The sequence below is a fragment of the Herpailurus yagouaroundi genome, unplaced genomic scaffold (genome assembly GCF_014898765.1).
Source record: "Herpailurus yagouaroundi ecotype Mexico unplaced genomic scaffold, PumYag 254, whole genome shotgun sequence".
NCBI classification, from domain to species: domain Eukaryota; kingdom Metazoa; phylum Chordata; class Mammalia; order Carnivora; family Felidae; genus Herpailurus; species Herpailurus yagouaroundi.
The window spans coordinates 311,511-333,408 of NW_024412471.1; the positions used below are offsets into that span (position 1 = coordinate 311,511).

Genomic DNA, 21,898 nt, shown 5'->3' on the forward strand with positions numbered 1-21,898 from the left:
TTTTATTCTGTTTTTCAATTCAAACTAAGCATTAAAGTTAGGGGAAAAAAATAAAACACATAGGGATTAGAAACAACAAAACACAACTTTCATTACTTTAGATGATACTTATTTCTGAAGTATGTAGAAAAATCAAGCAAATACATAGATATACTATTAAGATAGAATTTGTCTGTACATAAAATGAATATATAAAAATCAAACAATAAGCAGGGAAACTTTTTTAAAGTTCCTGTTATGTTATTGTTAAAAATATCAAGTATTTTAAAATAAATCTAATCTCGAAATTTGAAGACTTGCAAGATATTTTTTAATAAAATTTGAAAGGCACTGAAGATTTAAGTAAATAGAGAAATATATCGTGGAGAAATTCAGGGAAGATGGTGGAATAGGAGGGCGTGGGGCTCACCTCGTCCTGCTGATCACTTAGATTCCAGCCACACCTGCCTAAATAACCCAGAAAGCCGCCAGAAAACTAGCACAACGGACTCTCCGGAGCCAAGCATAGACAAGAGGCCCACAGAAGAGGGTAGGAAGGGCAGAGACGCGGTGCACGCTACACGGACTGGCGGGAGAGAGCCGGGCGGTGGAAGGGCAGCTCGCGCAGCAAGGCAGAGCCCCAAGTCTGGCTTGCAAAAGCGGAGGGGCTGGACTGCATGAGTTCTGACAGCCACCAGCGGGACTTAATGTCTGGAATGTTAAAGGTGAACAGCTCTGCTCTCGGTGAGTGGGGAGGGTGAGAGGACACGAGGAGGGAATTTTTCAGCACTGGAAGACAGAGCTCAGCTCGGAGGGGGAACAAAGGAGCTGGCAAGCGCTATCTCCCTCTCCCATCCCCCAGCCGAAATCCCAAAGGGAACCAGTTCCTGTCACAGAACTTGCTTGCACCACGCAAACACCCAACGCTGTGCTTCTATGGATCCATTCCTCCGGTGGGTCTGCCTCCCTCCTGAATTTGTTTGGTTTTTTACTTAAATAAACTTTAAATTTATTCAGGTCGTGATCTCATGGTTTATGAGTTTGAGTCCTGCATCAAGATCTGCATGGACAATTAAGAGCCTGCTCGGGATTCTCTCTCTCCCTCTCTCTGCCCCTTCCCCCCTCTCAAAATAAATGAATAAAATAAAAAAATAAAATACAAATAAATTTTATATATTTTCTTTTATCTACAATAGGTTTTGAGTGAATAAATTTATAAGTTAGGTAAGTTTACAAATGACAGTTTTGCCATGTAACTTATATTGACTTCAAACTTCAATGATTTCTGAAGTACCTAATATTTTTTATGTATTATGGAATATTTTCATAACTTCTCTCCAATTGGAAATTGCTTCTGTAACAAATGACTTTTCCATAACTGTATTTCTGTTGCTAGACTTAATTTGTACTGGAGAGGAAAGTAACACTGCTTTGCTGGACATCTCTGGGATTAAGAAACCAGTCAAGAGCAAAGAGAGTGAAGCCAGTCTAAGATATATAAGCTCAGGTCCATCTGTTCATACTGACGTTTTCCTGGGAGCTCAGGTAAGATGAAGACTTACTCTGGGATGACTCTCCACTGATCCTTGAGAGCATGGAACCCATGGACATCAAGCAGTACTTCTTCAGAGTCTATGATCCAAATGCACATTTTGGAACCCATCTCACTGCCTTTTTTATTTTATCATTATAAAGCACTTATATTCCACACTACCAGTTTGACCCCCATTTTACTGATAAGGAAACTGAGGCACAAAGAATTTAGGCAATCTGCTGGAAGTCAGTTGCAGAAGCTCACAGAGACTTCTTTCATGCTTGCCCCAGATCCCACTCAGCTCTTGGGCCCATCTTTCATCTCTGCTACTCTTGCCCACCTTCACCTCCCTGTGCCATTATCTGAAACTGGCTCAACCACTACCAACATCAGTTGCAGATCCCTGATGTTCTCATAAGTGTGATTCCATCCCATAGACTCCTTCACATGGTTTAAGAACATTCAGTGACTGAAAACATTCAGTGACTGAAAGAACGTTCAGTCAGCAAAATTCAAACTTTTTCTCTAACACTTATTTTCTCATCGAATATAATCCTTAAGAAGTCTTTCCAAGGCATCTGAACAAAGGACTGGGAACAAAGGACAAAGCACTGTGTTTATGTGAGGGAATCCTGAAGAAGTGGGGACTGGACATTTCCAAGAAGCTGCCCCTTTTCTGAGGGGTTCTGGTACTATATTGCCTCCCTGCTCCTTTCCCAGAGTCCTAAATTAGATTTCAGTCTCCTTGCACTCTGCTACTGAGACCCCATGAATATCCCCATGATTACTTCAGATGCTGCTTCCTGGCCCCATGCCTGTAGCTAGAACAGGATATCCCCTGCTAGATCCCTGATTCTATTCTAGGCACAGGGTAAGGGGGAAGCTCTTCCAAGGTCAAGAGAGCATCTTCAGTCCTGAGGCCAAAATATCTGATGAGACTCAAATGCTATGTGGACATGATGGAAATACAGGAAATAGAAGCATAGCAGAGCACATGAGAAGGGTAGGAGTACTCATAGGAACTCCAGCACCTAGCCAAAACCCTTGGCTTCTCTGGATCTATCTTGCTGGTCTTCAACTTCTCATTGAATGTGTTCTCAGACATGATCCCTGTCTCTCAGATCTTTTAGTTTAATTTAGCAAAGGTTAATTAAACATGTTCATATGATCAGTTCATCATTGCTTAGGAATTCAAAGGTGATAGATACCACATGTCCCCTGCCCCTAAGTTCCTAGTTCTGTGGATTTTTGAAAACCATCTTATAACACACATACACAACCTGTGCATGGGTTTGAAGACTGAACAGCTCTGAGTCACTTTCCAGTGAGGTTGTTGGGACACTGGAAATAGCCTTGGTGATGTCATCCATGGTGTCTTCACTCGGTTACAGAAGCATTTGTAGCAGAATAACAGAGGGGTTAGTATGTGGGGGTGTATATGTGGAGGATGTGTAGGGGGTATATGTGCTCAGAAAGGGAAATTAAAAGTCTCTAGTACATCATGTCCAGGGATACTCACAGTTGTACCACAAGCTGGGAACCACTAAGAACATTGTGCTGTTAATACAGTGGACACATCGTCCATGGATTTTGACATCAGTGGTTTATAATTATATATATTTTTTGTGCCCACCCACCACTTCTAGCTAATTGGAGATCTTGTGACAAGAGAAATATGAGTGCTATCTACTGGCTCTGTTATACATGGGATCAAATATGTTCTTGGTGAGTAGGGCAATGAAACAAAAGAAGGAATGAAAGAAAGGAAAGAAGAAAGAAAGAAAGAAAGAAAGAAAGAAAGAAAGAGAAAAGAAAGAGAAAGGAAAAAGAAGATGACAGAGGAAGTGGCGCCTGGGTGGCTCAGTCTGTTAAGCATCTGACTTTGGCTCATGATCTCGGGGTTTGTGGGTCTGAGCTCTGCGTCAGGCTCTGTCCTGACAGCTCGGAACCTAGAGCCTGCTTCAAATTATGGGTGTGTTTCTCTCTCTGCTCTTTGCCTAGTTGTGCTCTATGTCTCTCTGTCTCTAAAAAATAAATAAACATTAAAAAATTTTTTTAAAGATGGCAGAGGTGAAGGGGGAAGGGGGAGAGGAGGAAGAAAATAATCAGAGTACATTTCAGAAGTTTTCCTCTAGTCTCTCTTGCCTAGAAAGTCGCCAGATTCCAGGCTCATCTCTCCAAACATCCTGGGCATATATCTACCTCAGAATCCTACTGTGACCTCAAGCTCAAAATTCTGTAAAATGAGCTCTCCACCTTCCTTCTTGATCTCACTTATGATAATTCTGTTACCCCAGCTATCAGACTGGGCACAGATGGCATCATTCCTGATTAACTCACATTCTTCACCTTTCACAGGCAGTGAGTCACTAAATTTTACATATACCTTCTACAAAGTCTCTCTTGATATACTCTGCTCTCTCAGGCCCACTGCCACCAACTGATCTTCCTTTCTCCTGCCCTCTTTCAAATGGGTTAAAGGAGAGGGTATGACTAGATATTTCCTAAGAAAGGACAGACACACTGAGACCTGGAGCCCCCAAATTTCTAATCCAATGATTGGTTCTATGGGGATCCCCAGGTTCCAGTGGGGACCCAGCCTCAGTAAAGGATGTGCCCTGATGAATCTTTCCCTCATCCACAGGCACTGGAAAGGCCACTTGGGAGCTCCCATGCAGCCACCTTGGGAGGGATGAGTGAGGAGGTAGGAGAATGCCAGGAATGGCTCTCCCCCTCCCTGCTTGTGTAAGAGCACCCACCTGCACCTCTGAGAGCCACACCACACCTCAGAGCTCAGATCTCCCAGGAAAGGTGCCCTTTTCGCAAGATTTTCCTCTGATCTGACTTCACAGGAAGGAGGTCTTATCTGAAACCAGGGAAGCCTCTCTGTAGCAGGACTCATAAGCCTAAGAAGAGGTGGGAATGAAGGAGCAAGACAAAAGGGGAAAGAATGGGCATTAGAGAGAAGTTCAAACAGAAAGGCACCAGCCTTGGAATGAAACCCTTGAAGCATCCCAGACACTCTTAAACATCTAATGGCTGAGTTTCTGCAAGGAGCTGGGAGTCTAACTGAGGCTGTATAGATCTATGGAGATTTATTTATATATATACACACATTCACACCTATCTGTATCTGCCTAGAGAAGGGATCTTCTGGGGCTCCTGGGTGGCTCAGTCGGTTAAGTGTCTGACTTCGGCTCAGGTCATGATCTCATGGTTTGTGAGTTTGAGTCCCATGTCAGGCTCTGTGCTGACAGCTCAGAGCCTGGAGCCTGCTTCAGATTCTGTGTCTCCTTCTCTCTCTGCCCCTCCCCAACTTGTGCTCTGTCTCTCTATGTCTCTCAAAAAATAAATAAATGTAAAAAAAAATTAAAAAAAAAAAAAGAAGGAATCTTCTTAAAGAAGATACCCTGGGTAGAGTTTTCTTTCATATTCTTGTTTATTTTATCCATATGTTAACCACATAATGTGGTTAAACTTCATAAGAAAAACAAAAAGCTTGATTATTATCTGATGCATCTGAATTAGTCCTGCTGAGATATGCTGCCAGTGAAACTTCTGGCTGTACTGAACACCTCCAAGTGCTCCCAAATGCCCTTCAAACACCTTATCTGTAGCATCTTCCTGCCATGGCTCCAGCTCTGGGTGTGGCATCTGCTTGAGTGGACCTAGGCCCTGCAATCCTACCATAACCACCAGAACTCCTATTTCCATGGCAGTGCAGTGGTCAGTAGCTGAGGACTCTGGCTGCTGCCACGGGTCCAGGGACTATTGCTAATCTGGGACCTGACGACTTAGAGGAACAGCATTAGATGAACCCAAAGTCAAGAGGCAAGTGACTTTCCTTGCCTGAAGCTTTCCCTCACCCATCCTCCTCAACTTTTCAGGGCTGAGCAGATTGCATTGCTCATGGGGAAGACATCTGTTTATCGCCAAAAGTCTCACCTACTCTGATCTTCCAAAATATATCATTTTCTCTGTACCTTAGAACTGCTCAATCCCTGCTTCCCAGACCCCATTCAGAGGCTACATATGAATATGTGAAATTACAAAACTTCTTTTTCTGGGTATGCCTTGCCTCTTAGGTTCTTACATCTCCATTCACCGTATTCAAGGGTACTTTCCACACCTTCACCACTGCAGAAATGGCTCTGCCATTTTCTAAGTATGGAAGCCAGTTCAAGACCAGAAAAACATGAAAATCTGACTCTACTTCATTCATTAGTGGCCTCTAGGAATTGAGAAGATAGGGGGAAGGGGAACATTTGGGAACACAAAGCTTTCATTGATATGTGTGGCATTTCCCAACCTTCTTGATAAAAACACATGTGTGCCTGCACTCATGTGCACACCACACACACACACACACACACAGACACACATTGATTTCACAGCACCAATTCTTGGGAGACATGGTCCTGGTTAAGCAATGTATCCTTCATCTTTTGATGTGGAGGAGGACCCCAGAAATGCTTGATACAAAAGTGAAGGGTCTGAGCTCAGTGCTACACAAACATGAAACATCTTTACTTTTTCTCAAATGCTGCCTTCTCCTGTGCTAAAATGAATCATCCTTTCCAATCACTGGGAGGCTCATTCCATGCCATTCCATTCACTTGTAAGTATACATTAAACAAAACAAAACAAAACAAAACAAAACAAAACAAAACAGAGAGCCCAGCCCAATCCAATTTAACACAATTTTAAACTTTAAGATCCTCCCCTCCAGGTCTGCATAGGTTTTTCTCTTCCCATATAAATTATGTAAAGGCAGACAAAGGGTTGAGAGTAGGGAGAGGGTGAAATATGCCCTGTTAACTGGTCGTGCCACCAAACAACACCTCGTAGGAGGCATGTGACCTGCTGGGATCTCCCAACAGCATGATGGCATGGGTTCTGTGTTGATCTGTTGCAGGCATCCCTTTGTCCTTAGACAACCCTTCTGAGCAGAGCACAGCTCAATTCTGGCTGCCACCCCCTATGACCACCTGCCCTATCAAACAGTAAATATATAGGCTGGCCTCAGCTGCCAGTTGTCTCTAAACTGTCCAATCCTTTCATCCCAGCACCATAAGAACAGGCAACAGATACAACGTGATAGCCTAAAGAAGGATTAAGATGTTCATCTCTTTCTTGCAGACATCTCTAACCACAGTGAGTGGTCCTTTTGGAGCCTCTTTGCGCGGCTGTATGTGGAGAGCATCCTCCTCCCATACCCCATAGGGAGGAGAAGAAAAATGCCACAGACCTTTCTCCCAAGATGATGAGCTTCTATGTGACAGTTTTCCCTTATTCCTAGTCTCCCCTTTATATATGTTAGAATGTTGGGGGGGGGCAGTGAGGGTGGCAGGGCCAGTCCAACCACTGCACTGTGAGTCCTGTGGGGCTCTGCCTATACTGGTGTCTGTGGAAGGAGAGGCATTGTGGTTCCTGTTGTTTTCAGCTTTGGGGATCTAACCAAGATCTTCATAAAATAGTATGTGTGCCTTCAAAACTCTGTTAGAGCTTTTCAGAATGAATCAGCAGCATATTCAGTAGGAAAGGGCCAGTCCTTATCTACCAAAGGGGCTAATTAGGACCCAGAGAGGAACCCAGGGAAAAGCATGCACAAATTGGAAGTCAAGATAGCATTTCGAGACTCCCTCATTCCATCTTCTCTATAAATGAATTAACTGCATTTCACAGGATACAGTCGGTCTTGGTGATGGGGTAGACTTGAACTAGGAAGATTAACTGATTGACTAAAGAAAAAATGTTTCACATATGATAGTATGTGCAGTCCTTGGTTGGTTGATCAGTTTGTCATTGACCCATTTTGGTCAAGGTGCACTTCCTGGAATTAAATCTATAATGGCTTGCTCTTTACCTGTAATTCAATATTCCTTTTAATAAAGACAACTTGGTGTCTGGAAGGAGCATAAAAAGTCTGCAACGCTGCCCTGCATTTTCCTATTACACCACGTGGCAGAACCAGATGATGAAATTTTCCAAAGTTTCAATCAGCTAACCCAGGTTCAACCCACAGGACTCCAGAGTGTTAGGATGACTAGGGATGAATGCTCCACTACATGATTTGCACCTGAGTTGCCTTCATGCTGGAGTTGAGGAGTCACTCTTCTGTCAGCCCAGGACATCTGCCTCTCTGTGTCTGACCATCTGCCTCTCTGAGCTCTAAAGTGGGGATTATGACTCCTCTGCACCAGAATGAAGAGATTTAAGGCAACTGTCATAAAAGCATTAATGTAGGGAGCCAATGGCAGGATTTAGAAAGCAACTCAGAAATCCATGTGGTTGCACTTGGGTGGTTCCGTCGGTTAAGTGTCAGACTCTTGGTTTCCGTTCTGGTCATGATCTCATGGTCCATGAGATAAAGCCCCAGGTGGGACTCTGTGCTGACAGCAAGGGACCTGCTTGGGATTCTCTGTCTTCTCTCTGCCCCTCTCCCCCACTCGCTCTTTCACTGTCTCGCAATCTAAATAAATAAACATTTTTAAAAAGAAAGAAATCCATTGCATTTCACCAAAGAAGACATCCAGAAGGTTAACAAACACATGAAACTATTCTCAACATCACTCATCATCAGGGAAATACAAATCAAAACTATGATAAGATATCACCTTACACCTGTCAGAATGGGTAAAATTAACAAGTCAGGAAACAACAGATGTTGGCGAGGATGTGGAGAAAGGGAAAGCCTCTTGCGCTGTTGGTGAGAATGCAAACTGGTACAGCCACTCTGGAGAACAGTATGGGGGTTCTTCAAAAAGTTAAAAATAGAACTACCCTATGACCCAGCAATTGCACTACTAGGTATTTATCCAAAGGCTACAAAAATGCTGATTCAAAGGGACATATGCACCCCAATGTTTATACCAACAATAGCCAAATTATGGAAAGAGCCCAGAAGTCCACTGACTGATGAATAGGTAAAGAATGTGGAATTATATATATATACACACACACACACACACACACATATATATATATACACACATATATGTATATATGTATACATATATACAAATATATATATGCAAAGAAGTATTACTCAGTCATCAAAAATGATGAAACCTTGGGGCACCTGGGTGGCTCAGTCAGTTGAGCATCCAACTTCAGCTCAGGTCATAATGTCATGGTTCATGAGTTTGAGCCCCACATCAAGTTAGCTGCTGTCAGCACAGAGCCTGATTTGGATCCTCTGTCCCTTCTCTCTGCCCCTGCCCTGTTTGTGCTCTCTCTCTCTCTCTCTCAAAAATAAATAAACATTAAAAATAATGAAATCTTTCCATTTTCACTGACATGGATTGAACTAGAGGGTATTATGCTAAGTGAAGTAAGTCAGTCAGAGAAAAAAATACCATATGATTTCACTCATATGTGGAATTTAAGAAACAAAGCAAATGAACATAGGGGAAGGGAAGGAAAAATAAAATAACATAAAAACATAGAGGGAGGCAAACCATAAGAGACTTTTAACTATCAAGAACAAATTGAGGGTTCATGGAGGGGAGTTGGGTCAGGGGGGAGGCTAAATGGGTCTTGGACATTAAGGAGGGTACTTGTGATGAGCACTGAGTGTTATATCTACATGATGAATCACTAAATTCTACTCCTGAAACCAATACTTGCTATATGTCAACTAACTTGAATTTATACTTGATCTTAGCCAAAGAAGTGATCAACTAACTTGAATTTAAATAAAATCTTGGAAGAAAAGAAAAGAAAAAAAATCCATTGCATTTCATAAGAACTCCACCTAGTGTCTCTAAGATGTTTTAGCTCTTGACCAATTCCTGTGATTTGTATCACACCCTGATTCTTGCCTGGCAAGGACACAAGATCACCTAAGTTTGGACCGAAAATGCTTGTTCCTAAAAACCACAGGTGATGAAAAAAAGTCAATGTCAACTCCTGGAGTTCTCTGAGCTCTAGATTAAGTTGGCCCCTTTTCCCCACAAAAGAGCTGAATTTTCCCTTTAGGAACATTCATCACTGTTGTGTTTGATGCCTGTCCTATTGGTTAGTTACCAAGCTCTCTGAGGACAGAGGCTGTATCTCTCTCTTTCACTGGTGGATCTTTGATGCTGAGTGTAGTGACTGGCCTATAGCTGATGCCCAACAAGTAGTTTTTCAATAAAGAAGCATGAGGATGAATGAGTGAGAAAGAATTCCAGAACAGAAAGCAGGTGATGGCTCAGGCCAAATCTCAGTCTTGTGTAATGGAAGACAGGGAAACAGATAAGAACTGGGCTGGCAGAAGGCCCAGGGTTCCCTGATGGTACCCTTTCCCTCAGGCTGCCCTCCTCCCTCTGCCATATTCTCATGCCCAGCTCCACTGGGAAAGTGAGGGTGGTGGTGCAAATAGAGCTAAGTTTCCTTCCACTCCCTCCTCTCCTGAGCCACATCACTTAGTCTGGCATTCCACAAGGGCTTATTTTCATCCTTTGTAAATGTCTCTTTTCATGATAGTATCTCCATGGGAGGATGGAATGAGTGGGTGTGAGCTCTTAATAATATAAAGGTAGTGTTGCTTCCAACCTAGCTCTGAGGGTAAATCAGAACCTAGTACCCTGGGGACCCCATTCTGCAGGCAGGAGTGTGTTCCTCAAAACATGATTGCTTGCCCCAGCCTCTCACCAGCTCCCCATCTGAATCTCAATTCCCTGTTTTCAATTCCACAGAATATTTGAATGAACTCATAGTATGGCAATTGTTCAAAGGAGAGCAAGAGGCAAACGGGAAGAAGGAACTAACATCCTCTTAGTTGTATTTTGTGCCAAAGGAGAAGTATGTTATTCTATGGTCTTCCATTTACTCTGACCAAAATAATGTTATGTTTAAGATCACAGTATAATTTAAGTTCATGATTATTAGAAACTTAACACCATCTTAATTGTGATGATTTTCTTTGAAAACGTCTAGTATAATAAAAAGTTCTTTTTGATTCATGACAGTGGTTTTCCTTGGGAAGCTATAACATATTTTATTATATTATTACAGAAAGATTCAATATGAATTTATCACAAATATTAATTTAATTTAAACCAAATGGAAAATAAATTTCAGTTTACATGAATTCACCATATACAAACCTCAAGGATTACCAAAGCTATTCATTAAGTAAAATGCATACAGCTCCATCGACCTCATCATTATCAACTAGTTTAACAAAATCTTCATCGATTATCAATATAACACATAGAATTAGATTCAGCCTCACACATCCCACAGATAGCTGCAAACAGATGTCCTTTGTGTTTTCCATTAATTGTGATTTCCGTTAGCCCCACAGATGAAGGTCACATTTTTACATCATCTTGCTCCTGCAAGGAGACCTACCCCGCACTGCTTCTCTTCCACTCTCCCCCACCCCCACGTCCCCACCCCTCACACTGCATTCCAGATGCCACAGGTTCTCTTAAGGTCTCTGTGTCAAAAGCCATGGTCCCAGCTCCATTCTTCCACTTACCAACTCGCTCCCCAAGATTCAGTAAGTTCAGCTTAATTAACACCCCTAAAACTTCACCCTCTGAGGGACTCTACAGAGCAGTGGGGGATTGACCCCCAAAGTGGCCCTGGGCCTGATGCCTTTGCACACACCTGTGCTATGTCAGTGAGAACATAAGCTCTACATAATTGTCCAGTGGTCCATTCTGTCTTTCTGAGACACTGAGCTAGCCAAGGGCAGCTCTATTTGTCTCCATATTACCAGTGCCCACAAGGATATATCCTGAGGGCAGGCCATGTGAGCCGAATGTATAAATAAAAGCAGAATGGCAGCTAGTGGGACTGAGCCAGGGGTAACTGGACTGTTACCGAGATTTCCTGCTTCCTTTTTGTCATTCCTCAAAATCCGTGGAAAATGTGGAAAGCTTAGTCCTGGGTTGAGAAGAAGGACACATACACTTGTGCCGCTGGTCATAACGCTCAGCATACGAGGGCTCAAGTCCTGGGCTCCTTGGTCCACAACTGCCTGAGGCGGAGCCTTCTTCTGTTTCCACAGAATCAGTAAATGTCCAGCTGGGGGCAGCCTGAGCTGATGGGGTTGAGCAGATGTGTCTGTGGATGAAGAGACCCATGGCGGGCAGCTGATGGGAACCGGGCTTATGAGGAGGAAGCGTCCACAAACCCTGAGAGGGGCTCTGTGACTCGTTTGACCTCAGGGCCTCTCCTTCCTTGTCTTTCCAGACGCTTCCTCCCCTCCTGCTCACCCCTGGGTGGTTTACATCCTCAGGTGCAGAGACGAGGGGCAGTGTTGCAGTGCGCACCGAATGCCCACAGGGGGCGCTGTTCACTGGGTCTGTGGGACAGGCCCGCTTTGGGGGCGTCGTGGGGGAGAGAGGACATGCAGGTCGGGAGACTCCTGCACAGAGCAGGGGGCAGGACAGCATACCCCCGCCCCCGGCGCTACTCCAGAGAGTTTCCGGTGCCCGCCTGCTCTCGGCTTGGGGAACAGTGGACCAGAGAAGAAGGATCCACAGATGAACGAGGAAACAAGGCCCGAAGCCTCTGCACTGACACACACTTGGTTTGGGTTGTGGTTTGCTCAGGCTCCCTGCCCTCCCGCCGCAATGTCCTGCGGGCAAAGCCAGCAGCAGTGCCGGCCCCCTCCCAAGTGCCCACCCGAAAAGCTCGCCCCCAACCCCCGCCAACTGTGCTCCAGTCTCCGAGGGCGGCTGTGGCCGCAGCTCCGGAGGTGGCTGCTGCCTGGGTCACCGCAGGCGCCACCGATCCCGCGGATGCCGGCGCCACAGCTCCGACTCCTGTGACGGTGGCGGTGGGCTGCAGTCCGGGGGTTCCGGGTGTGGCCATGGCTCTGCGGGCGGCTGCTGACCCTGGTCATGAGATTAAGTAAAAGCATTTGGGGGGAAAAAATTCCAAAATGACTGAAAGCCACCTGAGGGGGTGCATCTTCTTCCTGTCCCCTCTCTCTGGCTGAGATACTCCTTGGATTTCAGAGTATTCCCCCAGAGGGTGTATCTCCAGACCTCCAGAGGGAGGTCTCCAGGAGGTCAAAGCTTCCCCTCTCCTTTATGTCCCTGTGAAAAAACAAAGCTTCTCATTAGCATTGCAACCTTTGTCTAACATGTCCAAGTCTTTGCCCCAACAGGCCTCCTCCTGTCTCAGGAACAGAAACATAGCCATTCATACCCATCTCCCCAGCTCACAAGAACCTTTGGGGGTTTGTGCATTACATAGAAGGGGGTTAGGCAGAGGTATTGGTGAAGACAGATTGGTGAAAGCCTGGAGTTTTCCTGTGTGAAATGAGGTGAGATCTAATGTGATGTTGGGAGGCCCAGGGTCTGCTCACCGAGTTCCTATAAGAACATGGTTCTGAGGTCCCTGACTGAATGACGGGGTGAGAGGGACAGGGAATCAGAAGTGGGCAAAGAAGAATAAGACCAAAGTGGATGGTGGAGGAGAGCATTAAGCCACCCATCAAATGAAGACCAAGAAAGGAGAGATTGCAGTGTATAAAAAGTGAAGAATTTGAAATGGGGGACAGGGGAAAAGCCTGCCAAGGGAGGGGTTCTAAGGGTGTGGGCCTGGCAGATGCACGATGGAGAGCCTGGGTCGATGGGGAGGAGCACTGTGAAGAAGAGGAGGAAGTGGGGGCAGCAAAGATGTCCCATGACTGCAGGGTCCTGCTCATATCAGGGTCAAAACACACGAGGCCTACTTCCATGATGATTCCTGATGATTCCATGATGATTCCAGATTCCTGACTCAGTTTCCAAAGACTCCCTTTGAATGGAGGAAAACCTACTTCTTCACCCTCCTCTGGTCCTGTGGTCCCCATCACATGCAGCATAGGGCTGTTCTCTGGTCAGCAGAAGAGAAGGGAAAAACCCAGGTTGTCTGGGAAGGGGAAGGTGGGTAGTGGATGGGTACAAATGCAGCCCACAGTCAGATAGTGCTCAAGTGGAGAATCTTTATGATTCCACAAGGCCTGAGACAGTGGCATAAGTTGGGATAACACAGACCTCTGGAGAGCAAAAGGAATGAGCTTCATGGGCCAGTTCAGACCCTTAAGGGTGCCATCGTGAAAGCTCAACCCCAGATGTGGCAGAGAGGAAGAGGAAGAGAAGCCCCAGACTGGGACAGGCATGTGCTTCCTTGTTTCCTCCAACTCTGATGCTCTGTGGTCCTCATGACCCAGGAGAATAGCCCCTCCCCCTGCAGGGCCACAGCAGCAGCTGTGGCCTCCACAATGCTCTTATGGTACTGCCATTAGCATTTGTGGGTCTCATAGTGGCTCAGGGAGCAGCTTCCCCTAGAACTGGAATCAGAAAGAGAGGTAGAGCCAGACTTCTAAAGGATATTTGAGGTTAGGCAGTTGGGACAGGCTGACACTGCTATTGATTCATCCTGACAGGACTTCTCAGTCCAGTAATACTGGAGGAAATAAAGAATAAAGTAATCCATTACCTCACATTGATACAGGAGTATAAATGTAAAAATTACTATAAACCCTGTCCTGTTGCCCCTTTACCACTATTGCAGATCCGGACCCTATGACCCTCAGCCCACAGTTTAGGTCATCTACAGGTAGCAGGGAAATAGAAAGGGTCTCAGGCAGAAATGACCTGGCTCAAGATGATTACTGATCAATCCCAAAATTTTCTTCCTTACTCCTTTGATTTAGGCAGGAAAAAAGGTGCTGAGACATGGAGAGTGGTGACAGTGATAAGTTATAATCTGAGTAGCAGATCTTTAGGTCCAGGCCTTCAACATTTCCTCATTAGATGGCCAGATGTTTTTCTGATAGCAGGGAAGTCCCTCCATGGCCCAAAAATATCTGGCCCTGACCCTCAGGACTTTTCAAGGCTAGTTTTTCATTCATTCATTCATTCATTCATTCATTTAAACATGAATTGAGTGCACATTTCAGAAATGTATACAACAGTTCCCATTCTTGAGAATCTTACAGTGCAGCAGGCATAGTGCAGAGTGATGAGTAACAAAGTTATTATGAGCTAGAATGATACCTGCTATAATGTAAGTGTGTAGGAATTCCAGAGGACTTATGTCATAGTCTTTGGTATCAATTTCCCGTTGCCCTGACAGGAGTGAGGTGTCCAGACGTTGTAACTGGTCTCACTTGTGGGTGGTGGGTGAGGTCTTTGGCCTTCAAAATGGCTTTTGAGTAGGAGGCAGAAGCTGAGATGTCCTGTGGTGGTCCCGTTAAGGTTGTTTAAAAGGACACAGGGGACCCAAGAGCCAGGAATGCCTGGGCAGGAAGTTTCTTGGAAGAAGGAGGAAATAAAGCCGCCGTCTGAGGGAAGTTGAATCTGAAAGGGGAGGAAACTAAGATAATGGGAGGCAGGACAATGTGCTAACTAAGAACATAGACATTGGAGTAAAAAATCCCATCCTTCCTCTTCTCTTTTAAATAGGAAGATAAAGCTAGAAACATCTAAGGAAGAAAAAAAAAAGCTAAAACCACGACGACTACAGGCAAAATGAACCAGAGATGTTGGAATTAAAAGCAGAGCCAGAGATTAGCAGTCTACACTTGCCAAAGTGACAAGACTCACAAATCTAACTATGTTGTTTGTGCTATTGATCAGAGTCATGGGAGTGGGTCAGAGATAGGTATGCTCATGTCCTGTTGGCCAGAAAGCTTTGGGGGAAAAGGAAGACGAGATTTGAATAACAATTGGTGGAAATAATAATGATGTGATTGGTAATAGAAGTGGCTGATATCATTTTACTAGTGTTTCTGGTAGATATATATTAGTTTTGTAATATTTCTCACTGTACTTTATTTTAGTTTCCTAGGATGAAATAATAATTTAATGTGACATAGGTAAAAACCTTTGATATCTTTGACAAGACGTTATCATTGCAATAATGATTCTGGACATTCTAGGTACATCAGAGCTACAGGACCAGCCTTCCTCTTCAAAGCTTGAATATATTACAACCATGGCCAAAGCTGAGTCCTTTAAAAACACTGTGGGAACACAAGTTTACACTGGGGCTCCAGTAATAAGTAATGTGAACTGGAGAGAGGATGAGGATAGTGTTCAATACCCCCATATGATAGTTTTTTTTAACTTTTCCCAAAATTCTTTGACATGTATCTCATTGAGAGATGGGGACTGTATTCTCCCCTTTTGAATCTAAGCAGGCTTGTGATTGCTTTAACCTACCAAATATGGTAGAAATGATGCCATGTGACTTCTGCATGACAAAAGGTCATGCAGATCTCATCTGGTGCTCTTGGAAGGCTCTCCCTGGGAGGTGTCCCTGGGGGACACCAGGTATCTTGTAAGAAGTCTCAGGACAACCCTATAATGTCAGAGAGGCCATGTATAGGTGCCAGCTGTAGATCCCCCAGCTGACAGCCAGAATCAATAGCCAGCCATCTGAGTGACCCTCTTTGGGTGTCCAGCCCAGTCAAACCTTCAGGTGACCACAGTTCCAGTCGACATCTAACTATAAATACTTGAAAGACTCAAAAAAGAACTGCCCAGCTGACCCCTTCCTGAATTCTTGACCCACAAAACTGTTAGAAAACTGCAGTAGTTGTTTCACACCACTAAAGTTTGAGGTGGTTTGTGATGCAACAATAGTAGGCAGGGCCCCCACTAACCTTTTTCCATTAATGACTTGTCTTTCTCCCTCTACTATTGTTGGCTCTGCTGAGGGGCCCATTGTCACTAGATGCCCTTGTTAACTCCCACACAATTCAACACCTTCATGCCTCAGATTTTGCCAAGGCTGAGTTTATCCCACCTATGCTGGTGCCCAGCACACACCAGATAAGAATCCAGCTTGTCCATTTGGTCAACTGTAACAAAATGCTAGCAACAGAAATTGGTTTCTCATAGTTCTGGAGGCTGGGAAGTGCAAGGCCAAGGCACCAACAGACTGTCTGGTGGGCACCCACTTTCTAGATGGCCGTTTTTTTCTGCAACCTCACATGGATGAAGATATGGGGTCTCTTTTATAAGGGCACTAATCCCATGGGACTTCATCACCTCCCAAATGCCCCACCACCTAACACCATCACCCTGGGGGTTAGGACTTCAAAATATGAATTTAGGGGATGCCGGAGTTCAGCTCCAGCAGGTCCAGGTTCCCGAAGGATGAACAGTGTTAGCGAAAAAGTGAAAATAAAACAAAACTAAAATAAAAAACTAAAATAAAAACTACAATAAAAAGCTAAAATAAAAGCAAAAAATAAAAATGGACACAGACAACAGCAGCGTGTTGAACTGGCCGATTTATTCCAGTAAACGTGGCATTATATATGCTAGTGATTTCCTTGTAGCATATGTCATCTATGTTTTTCTAACATTACCTAATTTTGAAAATGTTCCTATGTATAAACAACCTTTAAGAAATAACATGGTGATTTTCCCCTAACTTTCCTGCATACCCTTTGATTATAGATCAATTTCTTACATTATTCCATTATGCATCTGCGTTTATCTATAATCTACAAAGCATTTGCTTTGCTGTTCTTGTGAAAGGCCCTCCATTTCCTAACACCTCAAGTGGAACAGTTACAGGGACATGACCTCCTAACCACATGAGGCCAGAAGAACAATGTGTTTGCCTCGGTCCAAGGTGCCAGAAAGGGGCTGAAAAAGCCTTAGAAACTCATGCCTCATACATTCTCAGAGAGACAAGGCACCTAGGAATTAATGAACCATTCTGTACCTTAACCAACTAGGTTCAGTCATCATCTGGAATGCCTCCGGGGGCAAGGTGGGCCTAGGGTTTGAAGTCACCTGTGCCCAGAGATACACTCCTTAGTTGCCGGAGTGGGGCTTTCAAATCCATATGTCTCTCCTTTACAGGCCCTCTTTGCTGGCAAATGTATAAGGCTATCCTTCCTGTAAGTGGAGTCTCCTTAGGGGATGGCAAGGGCTAAACGTGAGGCTGCACAATTTCTTGCAGAACCTTATTTTCTTCCCTAATGGTTCTTTTCCCAGGGGGCCTGCCGAGGGCAATTCCCCAACAGACAATACCCCAGGTACTTTAATAAGGCCAAATTACCTAAAAGCGAGAGTACAAGAAGCTTCACTGTTGGTGGGCCGCCCTGCAGTCACCAATCCATCCAAAGCCCGGGCCCTGCCACTCGGGCTTCCAGCAGGGGGAGACATAAATATTGAGACCATAGCACACTGGATGCACACCAAGAAAATCAGTCCCTACCTGCAAAGTCCCCACCTGTGTGTCTACTCCAAGTGAGTAGCAACTTCGTCTGGTTCCCATTGTATCCCCACTGCCTAGAATGGCAGGTGGCACGCAACACATGCTTAGTAAGTATTTGTGTTATGAATGACTGAAAAAATGAATTGATGGTCCCAGGATGGCTTCATACAACCCTAACCAAGTATAAAGAATGGATTTTTCCTCCAGCTACTGGAGACAATGTTTAGTGTTGGAACCATGCCTAATTACATCTGACTTCCTGTGACTGCTCTAGTGTCTCATGTCTGAACTATATTCATTGACCCTGCTTCTTTCTTTCTTCAACCAGATTAGATATACCAACAGCAGGAATCCTTGGAAGCTTCTGAATTTCAGACTTTGTTCTTTCATTCTTCATATTAAATGCCAATAAACACTAACATTTAAGTAATTTTCTGCATTATTTACATGCATTAACATAATCTAGTCACCACACAAAACACAATGTTATTATCCTCATTTTTTAGATGAGGACACTGACAGTCATTTGCTGAGCTCTTAAGTTGCATAGCTGGGATTTGAATCTAAGCACTCTGTATTCTTATTACACTGCTCCCCAGTTGATGTGCAGCTAGAATTTTTTTCATGTTATTTAAATCCAAGTTAGTTAACATACAGTGTAACTATGGTTTCAGGAGTAGAATTTAGTGATTCATCACTTACATATAACACCCAGTGCTCATCACAAGTGCCCTCCTTAATCCCCATCACCCATTTAGCCCATCCCCCCTTCCAATTCCCCTCCATGAATCCTCAAGTTTGTTCTCTATATTTAAGACTCTCTTATGGTTTGCATACCACTCTGCATTTACCTGATTTTTCCTGCCCTTCCCCTATTTTCATCTGTTTTGTTTCTTAAACTCCACATATGAGTGAAATCATATGATATTTGTCTTTCTCTGACTTACTTCACTTAGCATAATACCCTCTAGTTCCATCCATGTTATTGCAAATGGCAAGATTTCATTCTTTGTTTTTGATTGCCAAGCAACATACCACATCTTCTTTATCCATTCATTACTTGATGGACATTTTGGCTCTTTCCATAATTTGGCTATTGTTGATAGCACTTCTATAAACATTGGGGTGCATGTGTCCCTTCGAATCAGCATTTTTGTAGCCTTTGGGTAAATACCTAGTACTGCAATTGCTGGGTCATAGGGTAGCTCTATTTTTAACTTTTTGAGGAACCTCTATACTGTTTTCCAGAGTGGCTGCACCAGTTTGCATTCCCACCAAGAGTGCAAGAGGGTCCCCCTTTCTCCACCTCCTCAACAACATCTCTTGTTTCCTGAGTTAGTTTTATGCAGCTAGAATTTGATTGATAAATCTCATATGCTAGCCACCTGAAATGTACATGGCCCCTGTGGATTTGAGGCCAAGCAGAAGAGACTGATCAATGTTTGTGGCTTTGTGCAAACATAGTTGAATGTGGTGGCTTGCATGTTTCAACAGCAGGCAGCAAATCCTCTGCACAGAGCTTATGCGTACTTTTTCCTTTTTTCTGTTGTGTATTTTAACTCCTACATTTAAAGAATATCTCTCAAGAATGTTTCAAATATCCAAGATCAAGTAGCCAATCACGTTCATTTCAAACTCTGCTTGAATGTAGGCCCCATGTCTGTGGCCACTTCCTCAAGGAGTTCTAAGCAAGTGTAAGCAAGTTGAGTGATTGGACTGACAGAACAGATTTGGGTTCATTTTGACACTTTTTATTTCAGTTTCTTAAGAAATTATATGTCCAAGAATATTGTAGCAAAACTAATTTTCAGATTACTACTTTTAAAAAATGAAATGACAAAAATATACTTAATCCAGTTGAATTCCCAAAATATCACACAGATCTCGTGCTTTGTCTATAATTTCCAAGCTCTAACTCTGATTTCTCTCAAATATTTCAACTTTGCCTGTAGCCATAGTTACATAATGTCTTTTCATCTTTCTGAAATCATTTCAAGAGCCATCCTGGCTTGGGTGTAACAGACCCCCATTGTTTTGTACCATCTATTTCAAAAATCTAGTGCTACAAGTGAAACAGCAAATTTGGTTCTCATCAAGAATGAAAAAGTCAGTTTGGCATACAGATAAATGTTGCCCTATTCCAAATTTGGGGTGGGATCTCCCCCACTTGGGACCCCATGTAACTGTAGCATGGCCATGTCTCCTTGATACGTTGACTTTGAAAAGTGGCATTCAACGGCCAAAAAATAATGAAAATGAGTTTCATCCTACCTGAGATCTCTTGAAAGAAATTTATAGGTGTCCAATCTGTAACTCCCTGAGACATTTCTCATGTTCTATTTTTTTTTCTCAGTTTTCTCAGAGCTCAGAGCCCCTCACACACTGAATGCACCAGGCACTCTCTCAGGGAACGCTCAACTCAGATTTTTTTGGGATTTATTAACTTTGCAGCTCACCCCTCTTTCTCAAACCCATCATTTGTAGGTTAACTTGATCTTCCTCCCTCAGATCTTCCTTTCTGCCTCCTCTTTGGTTTCATTTTTCTCAATTTCTGATCCACTCTACTACCCTCAACAGAAATGTGGATTCCAGCATCAGATGGTCTCTTCCCACCATATCACATAAGCACGGTCAGGCCTTGGCTAGCAGCCCCTGTCCACATTTCCACCCTGAAGTTCTCAGGGTCCCTCTGTATGAGAAACATACGAGCCCTTAATGTCTTAGTCCCATGCCAGGATTAGTCCTCGTGCTGGCATGCTGGACCCGCAGGAGTTCAGGGAGGGGACCCACTAAGTATCCTGGAACAATGCAGTCAAAGGACAAGTGAGAGACAGTTGCTGTAACAAGAAGCTTTATTTTTCTACCTTGTCAGACAGAGGTGATAATGCTATGAAGCACCATGTGGGCTCCTGGAAAAGACATCTACAGAACCCTCTGGGGAGAGCTCACCACTTCCCCATCTCCATGAACAGATCATGTGCTCAGCCAGGAAAGGGAGATTAGGGGATGTTGGAAAGTCTGCATCACCAGGAGCTTTCCCAGGCACTTTGGAGTCTCATTCCCTCTAGGAGCACTTGTCTCAGCATCAGGATCCCAAGTCAGCAACCACCCACAGAGCCATGGCCACACCCAGAGCCCCCGGACTGCAGCGCACTGACACCATCACAGGAGCTGGAGCTGGCGCCGGCATCCATGGGATCCGTGGCGCCTGCGGTGGCTCAGGCAGCAGTCACCCCCAGAGCTGGGGCCACAGCTGCCCCCGGAGCCTGGAGCACAGCTGGAGGAGGCTGGGGGCAAGCACTGTGCTGGGTTCTTCGGGGGGCACTTGGGCGATGGGGGGCACTTGGAAGGAGGCTGGCACTGCTGCTGGCTCTGCTGGCAGGACATCGCGGCAGGAGGTTGATCTGGAACAAATAAAAGAAACATTTTTTTATGTGAACACAGAAGCTTCAGACAAAAGTCTCTTCCCTCTGGGTTTTGTCAAACACTTGTCCTCATGACCAAACTGCTTCCTAAGCCAAGCTGTGTGGGACGGACATGGGGACACAGAGTGGACATGCACACTAAGACACCAGATGGGTCTGTGTGCACCCCTGACCACCTACTCAGAACAAGAATGGAAGGAATCCTGAAGACCTGAGGCTTTGAGGGTTCACAGCCCCCTGACAGGTGCCTCAGTGGCTCTTTCCTCACCACCACCCCCTCCCCCACTGCTGCCCCTGTCTGGGTCCCCTCCTGCTGGTTCTGATCACATCTGGGCTTGTCTTCCCAAAGCTCCCAGCTGAGGGGACACTCACCAGATACAGAGGAGGCAGGATGAAGCTGTTCCTGAGGATGCTGCGGGTGAGGAACCCAAGGTAGGAGCACTTTTATCCTGTGGCTGGGTTTGTCATGCAGGCTGGAGCCATCTGCTGCTTTCACAACCCAGGGAGTGGACAGCCTGGCACACTCCTAGGACTGTCCTTGCATTCGTCACCTTCCTGTGACTTAGCAGGACATCTGATAAGGGAAACAGGAAATTTGCACACTGTCTACCTTCATGCCACCTGCATCATTCATTCAGCTCACATTTCCTTTTTTTTTTTTTTTAATTTTTTTTCAACGTTTTTATTTTTTATTTTTGGGACAGAGAGAGACAGAGCATGAACGGGGGAGGGGCAGAGAGAGAGGGAGACACAGAATCGGAAACAGGCTCCAGGCTCTGAGCCATCAGCC

General features: G+C 44.5%; 1 protein-coding gene and 1 pseudogene across 1 annotated transcript; one reads left to right on the forward strand and one right to left on the reverse strand.

The window, feature by feature from the left end:
• Positions 1 to 12,084: 12,084 nt before the first annotated feature.
• LOC121021021 (late cornified envelope protein 3D-like) lies at positions 12,085 to 12,346 on the forward strand (annotated as a pseudogene).
• Positions 12,347 to 20,512: 8,166 nt separating this feature from the next.
• LOC121021022 (late cornified envelope protein 3D-like) lies at positions 20,513 to 21,581 on the reverse strand. The gene is given in 3 exon segments (XM_040461140.1): positions 20,513 to 20,860; positions 20,862 to 21,087; positions 21,481 to 21,581. Coding segments are annotated over 2 exon segments (288 nt in total). The 5' UTR covers positions 21,071 to 21,087; positions 21,481 to 21,581; the 3' UTR covers positions 20,513 to 20,781.
• Positions 21,582 to 21,898: the final 317 nt, after the last annotated feature.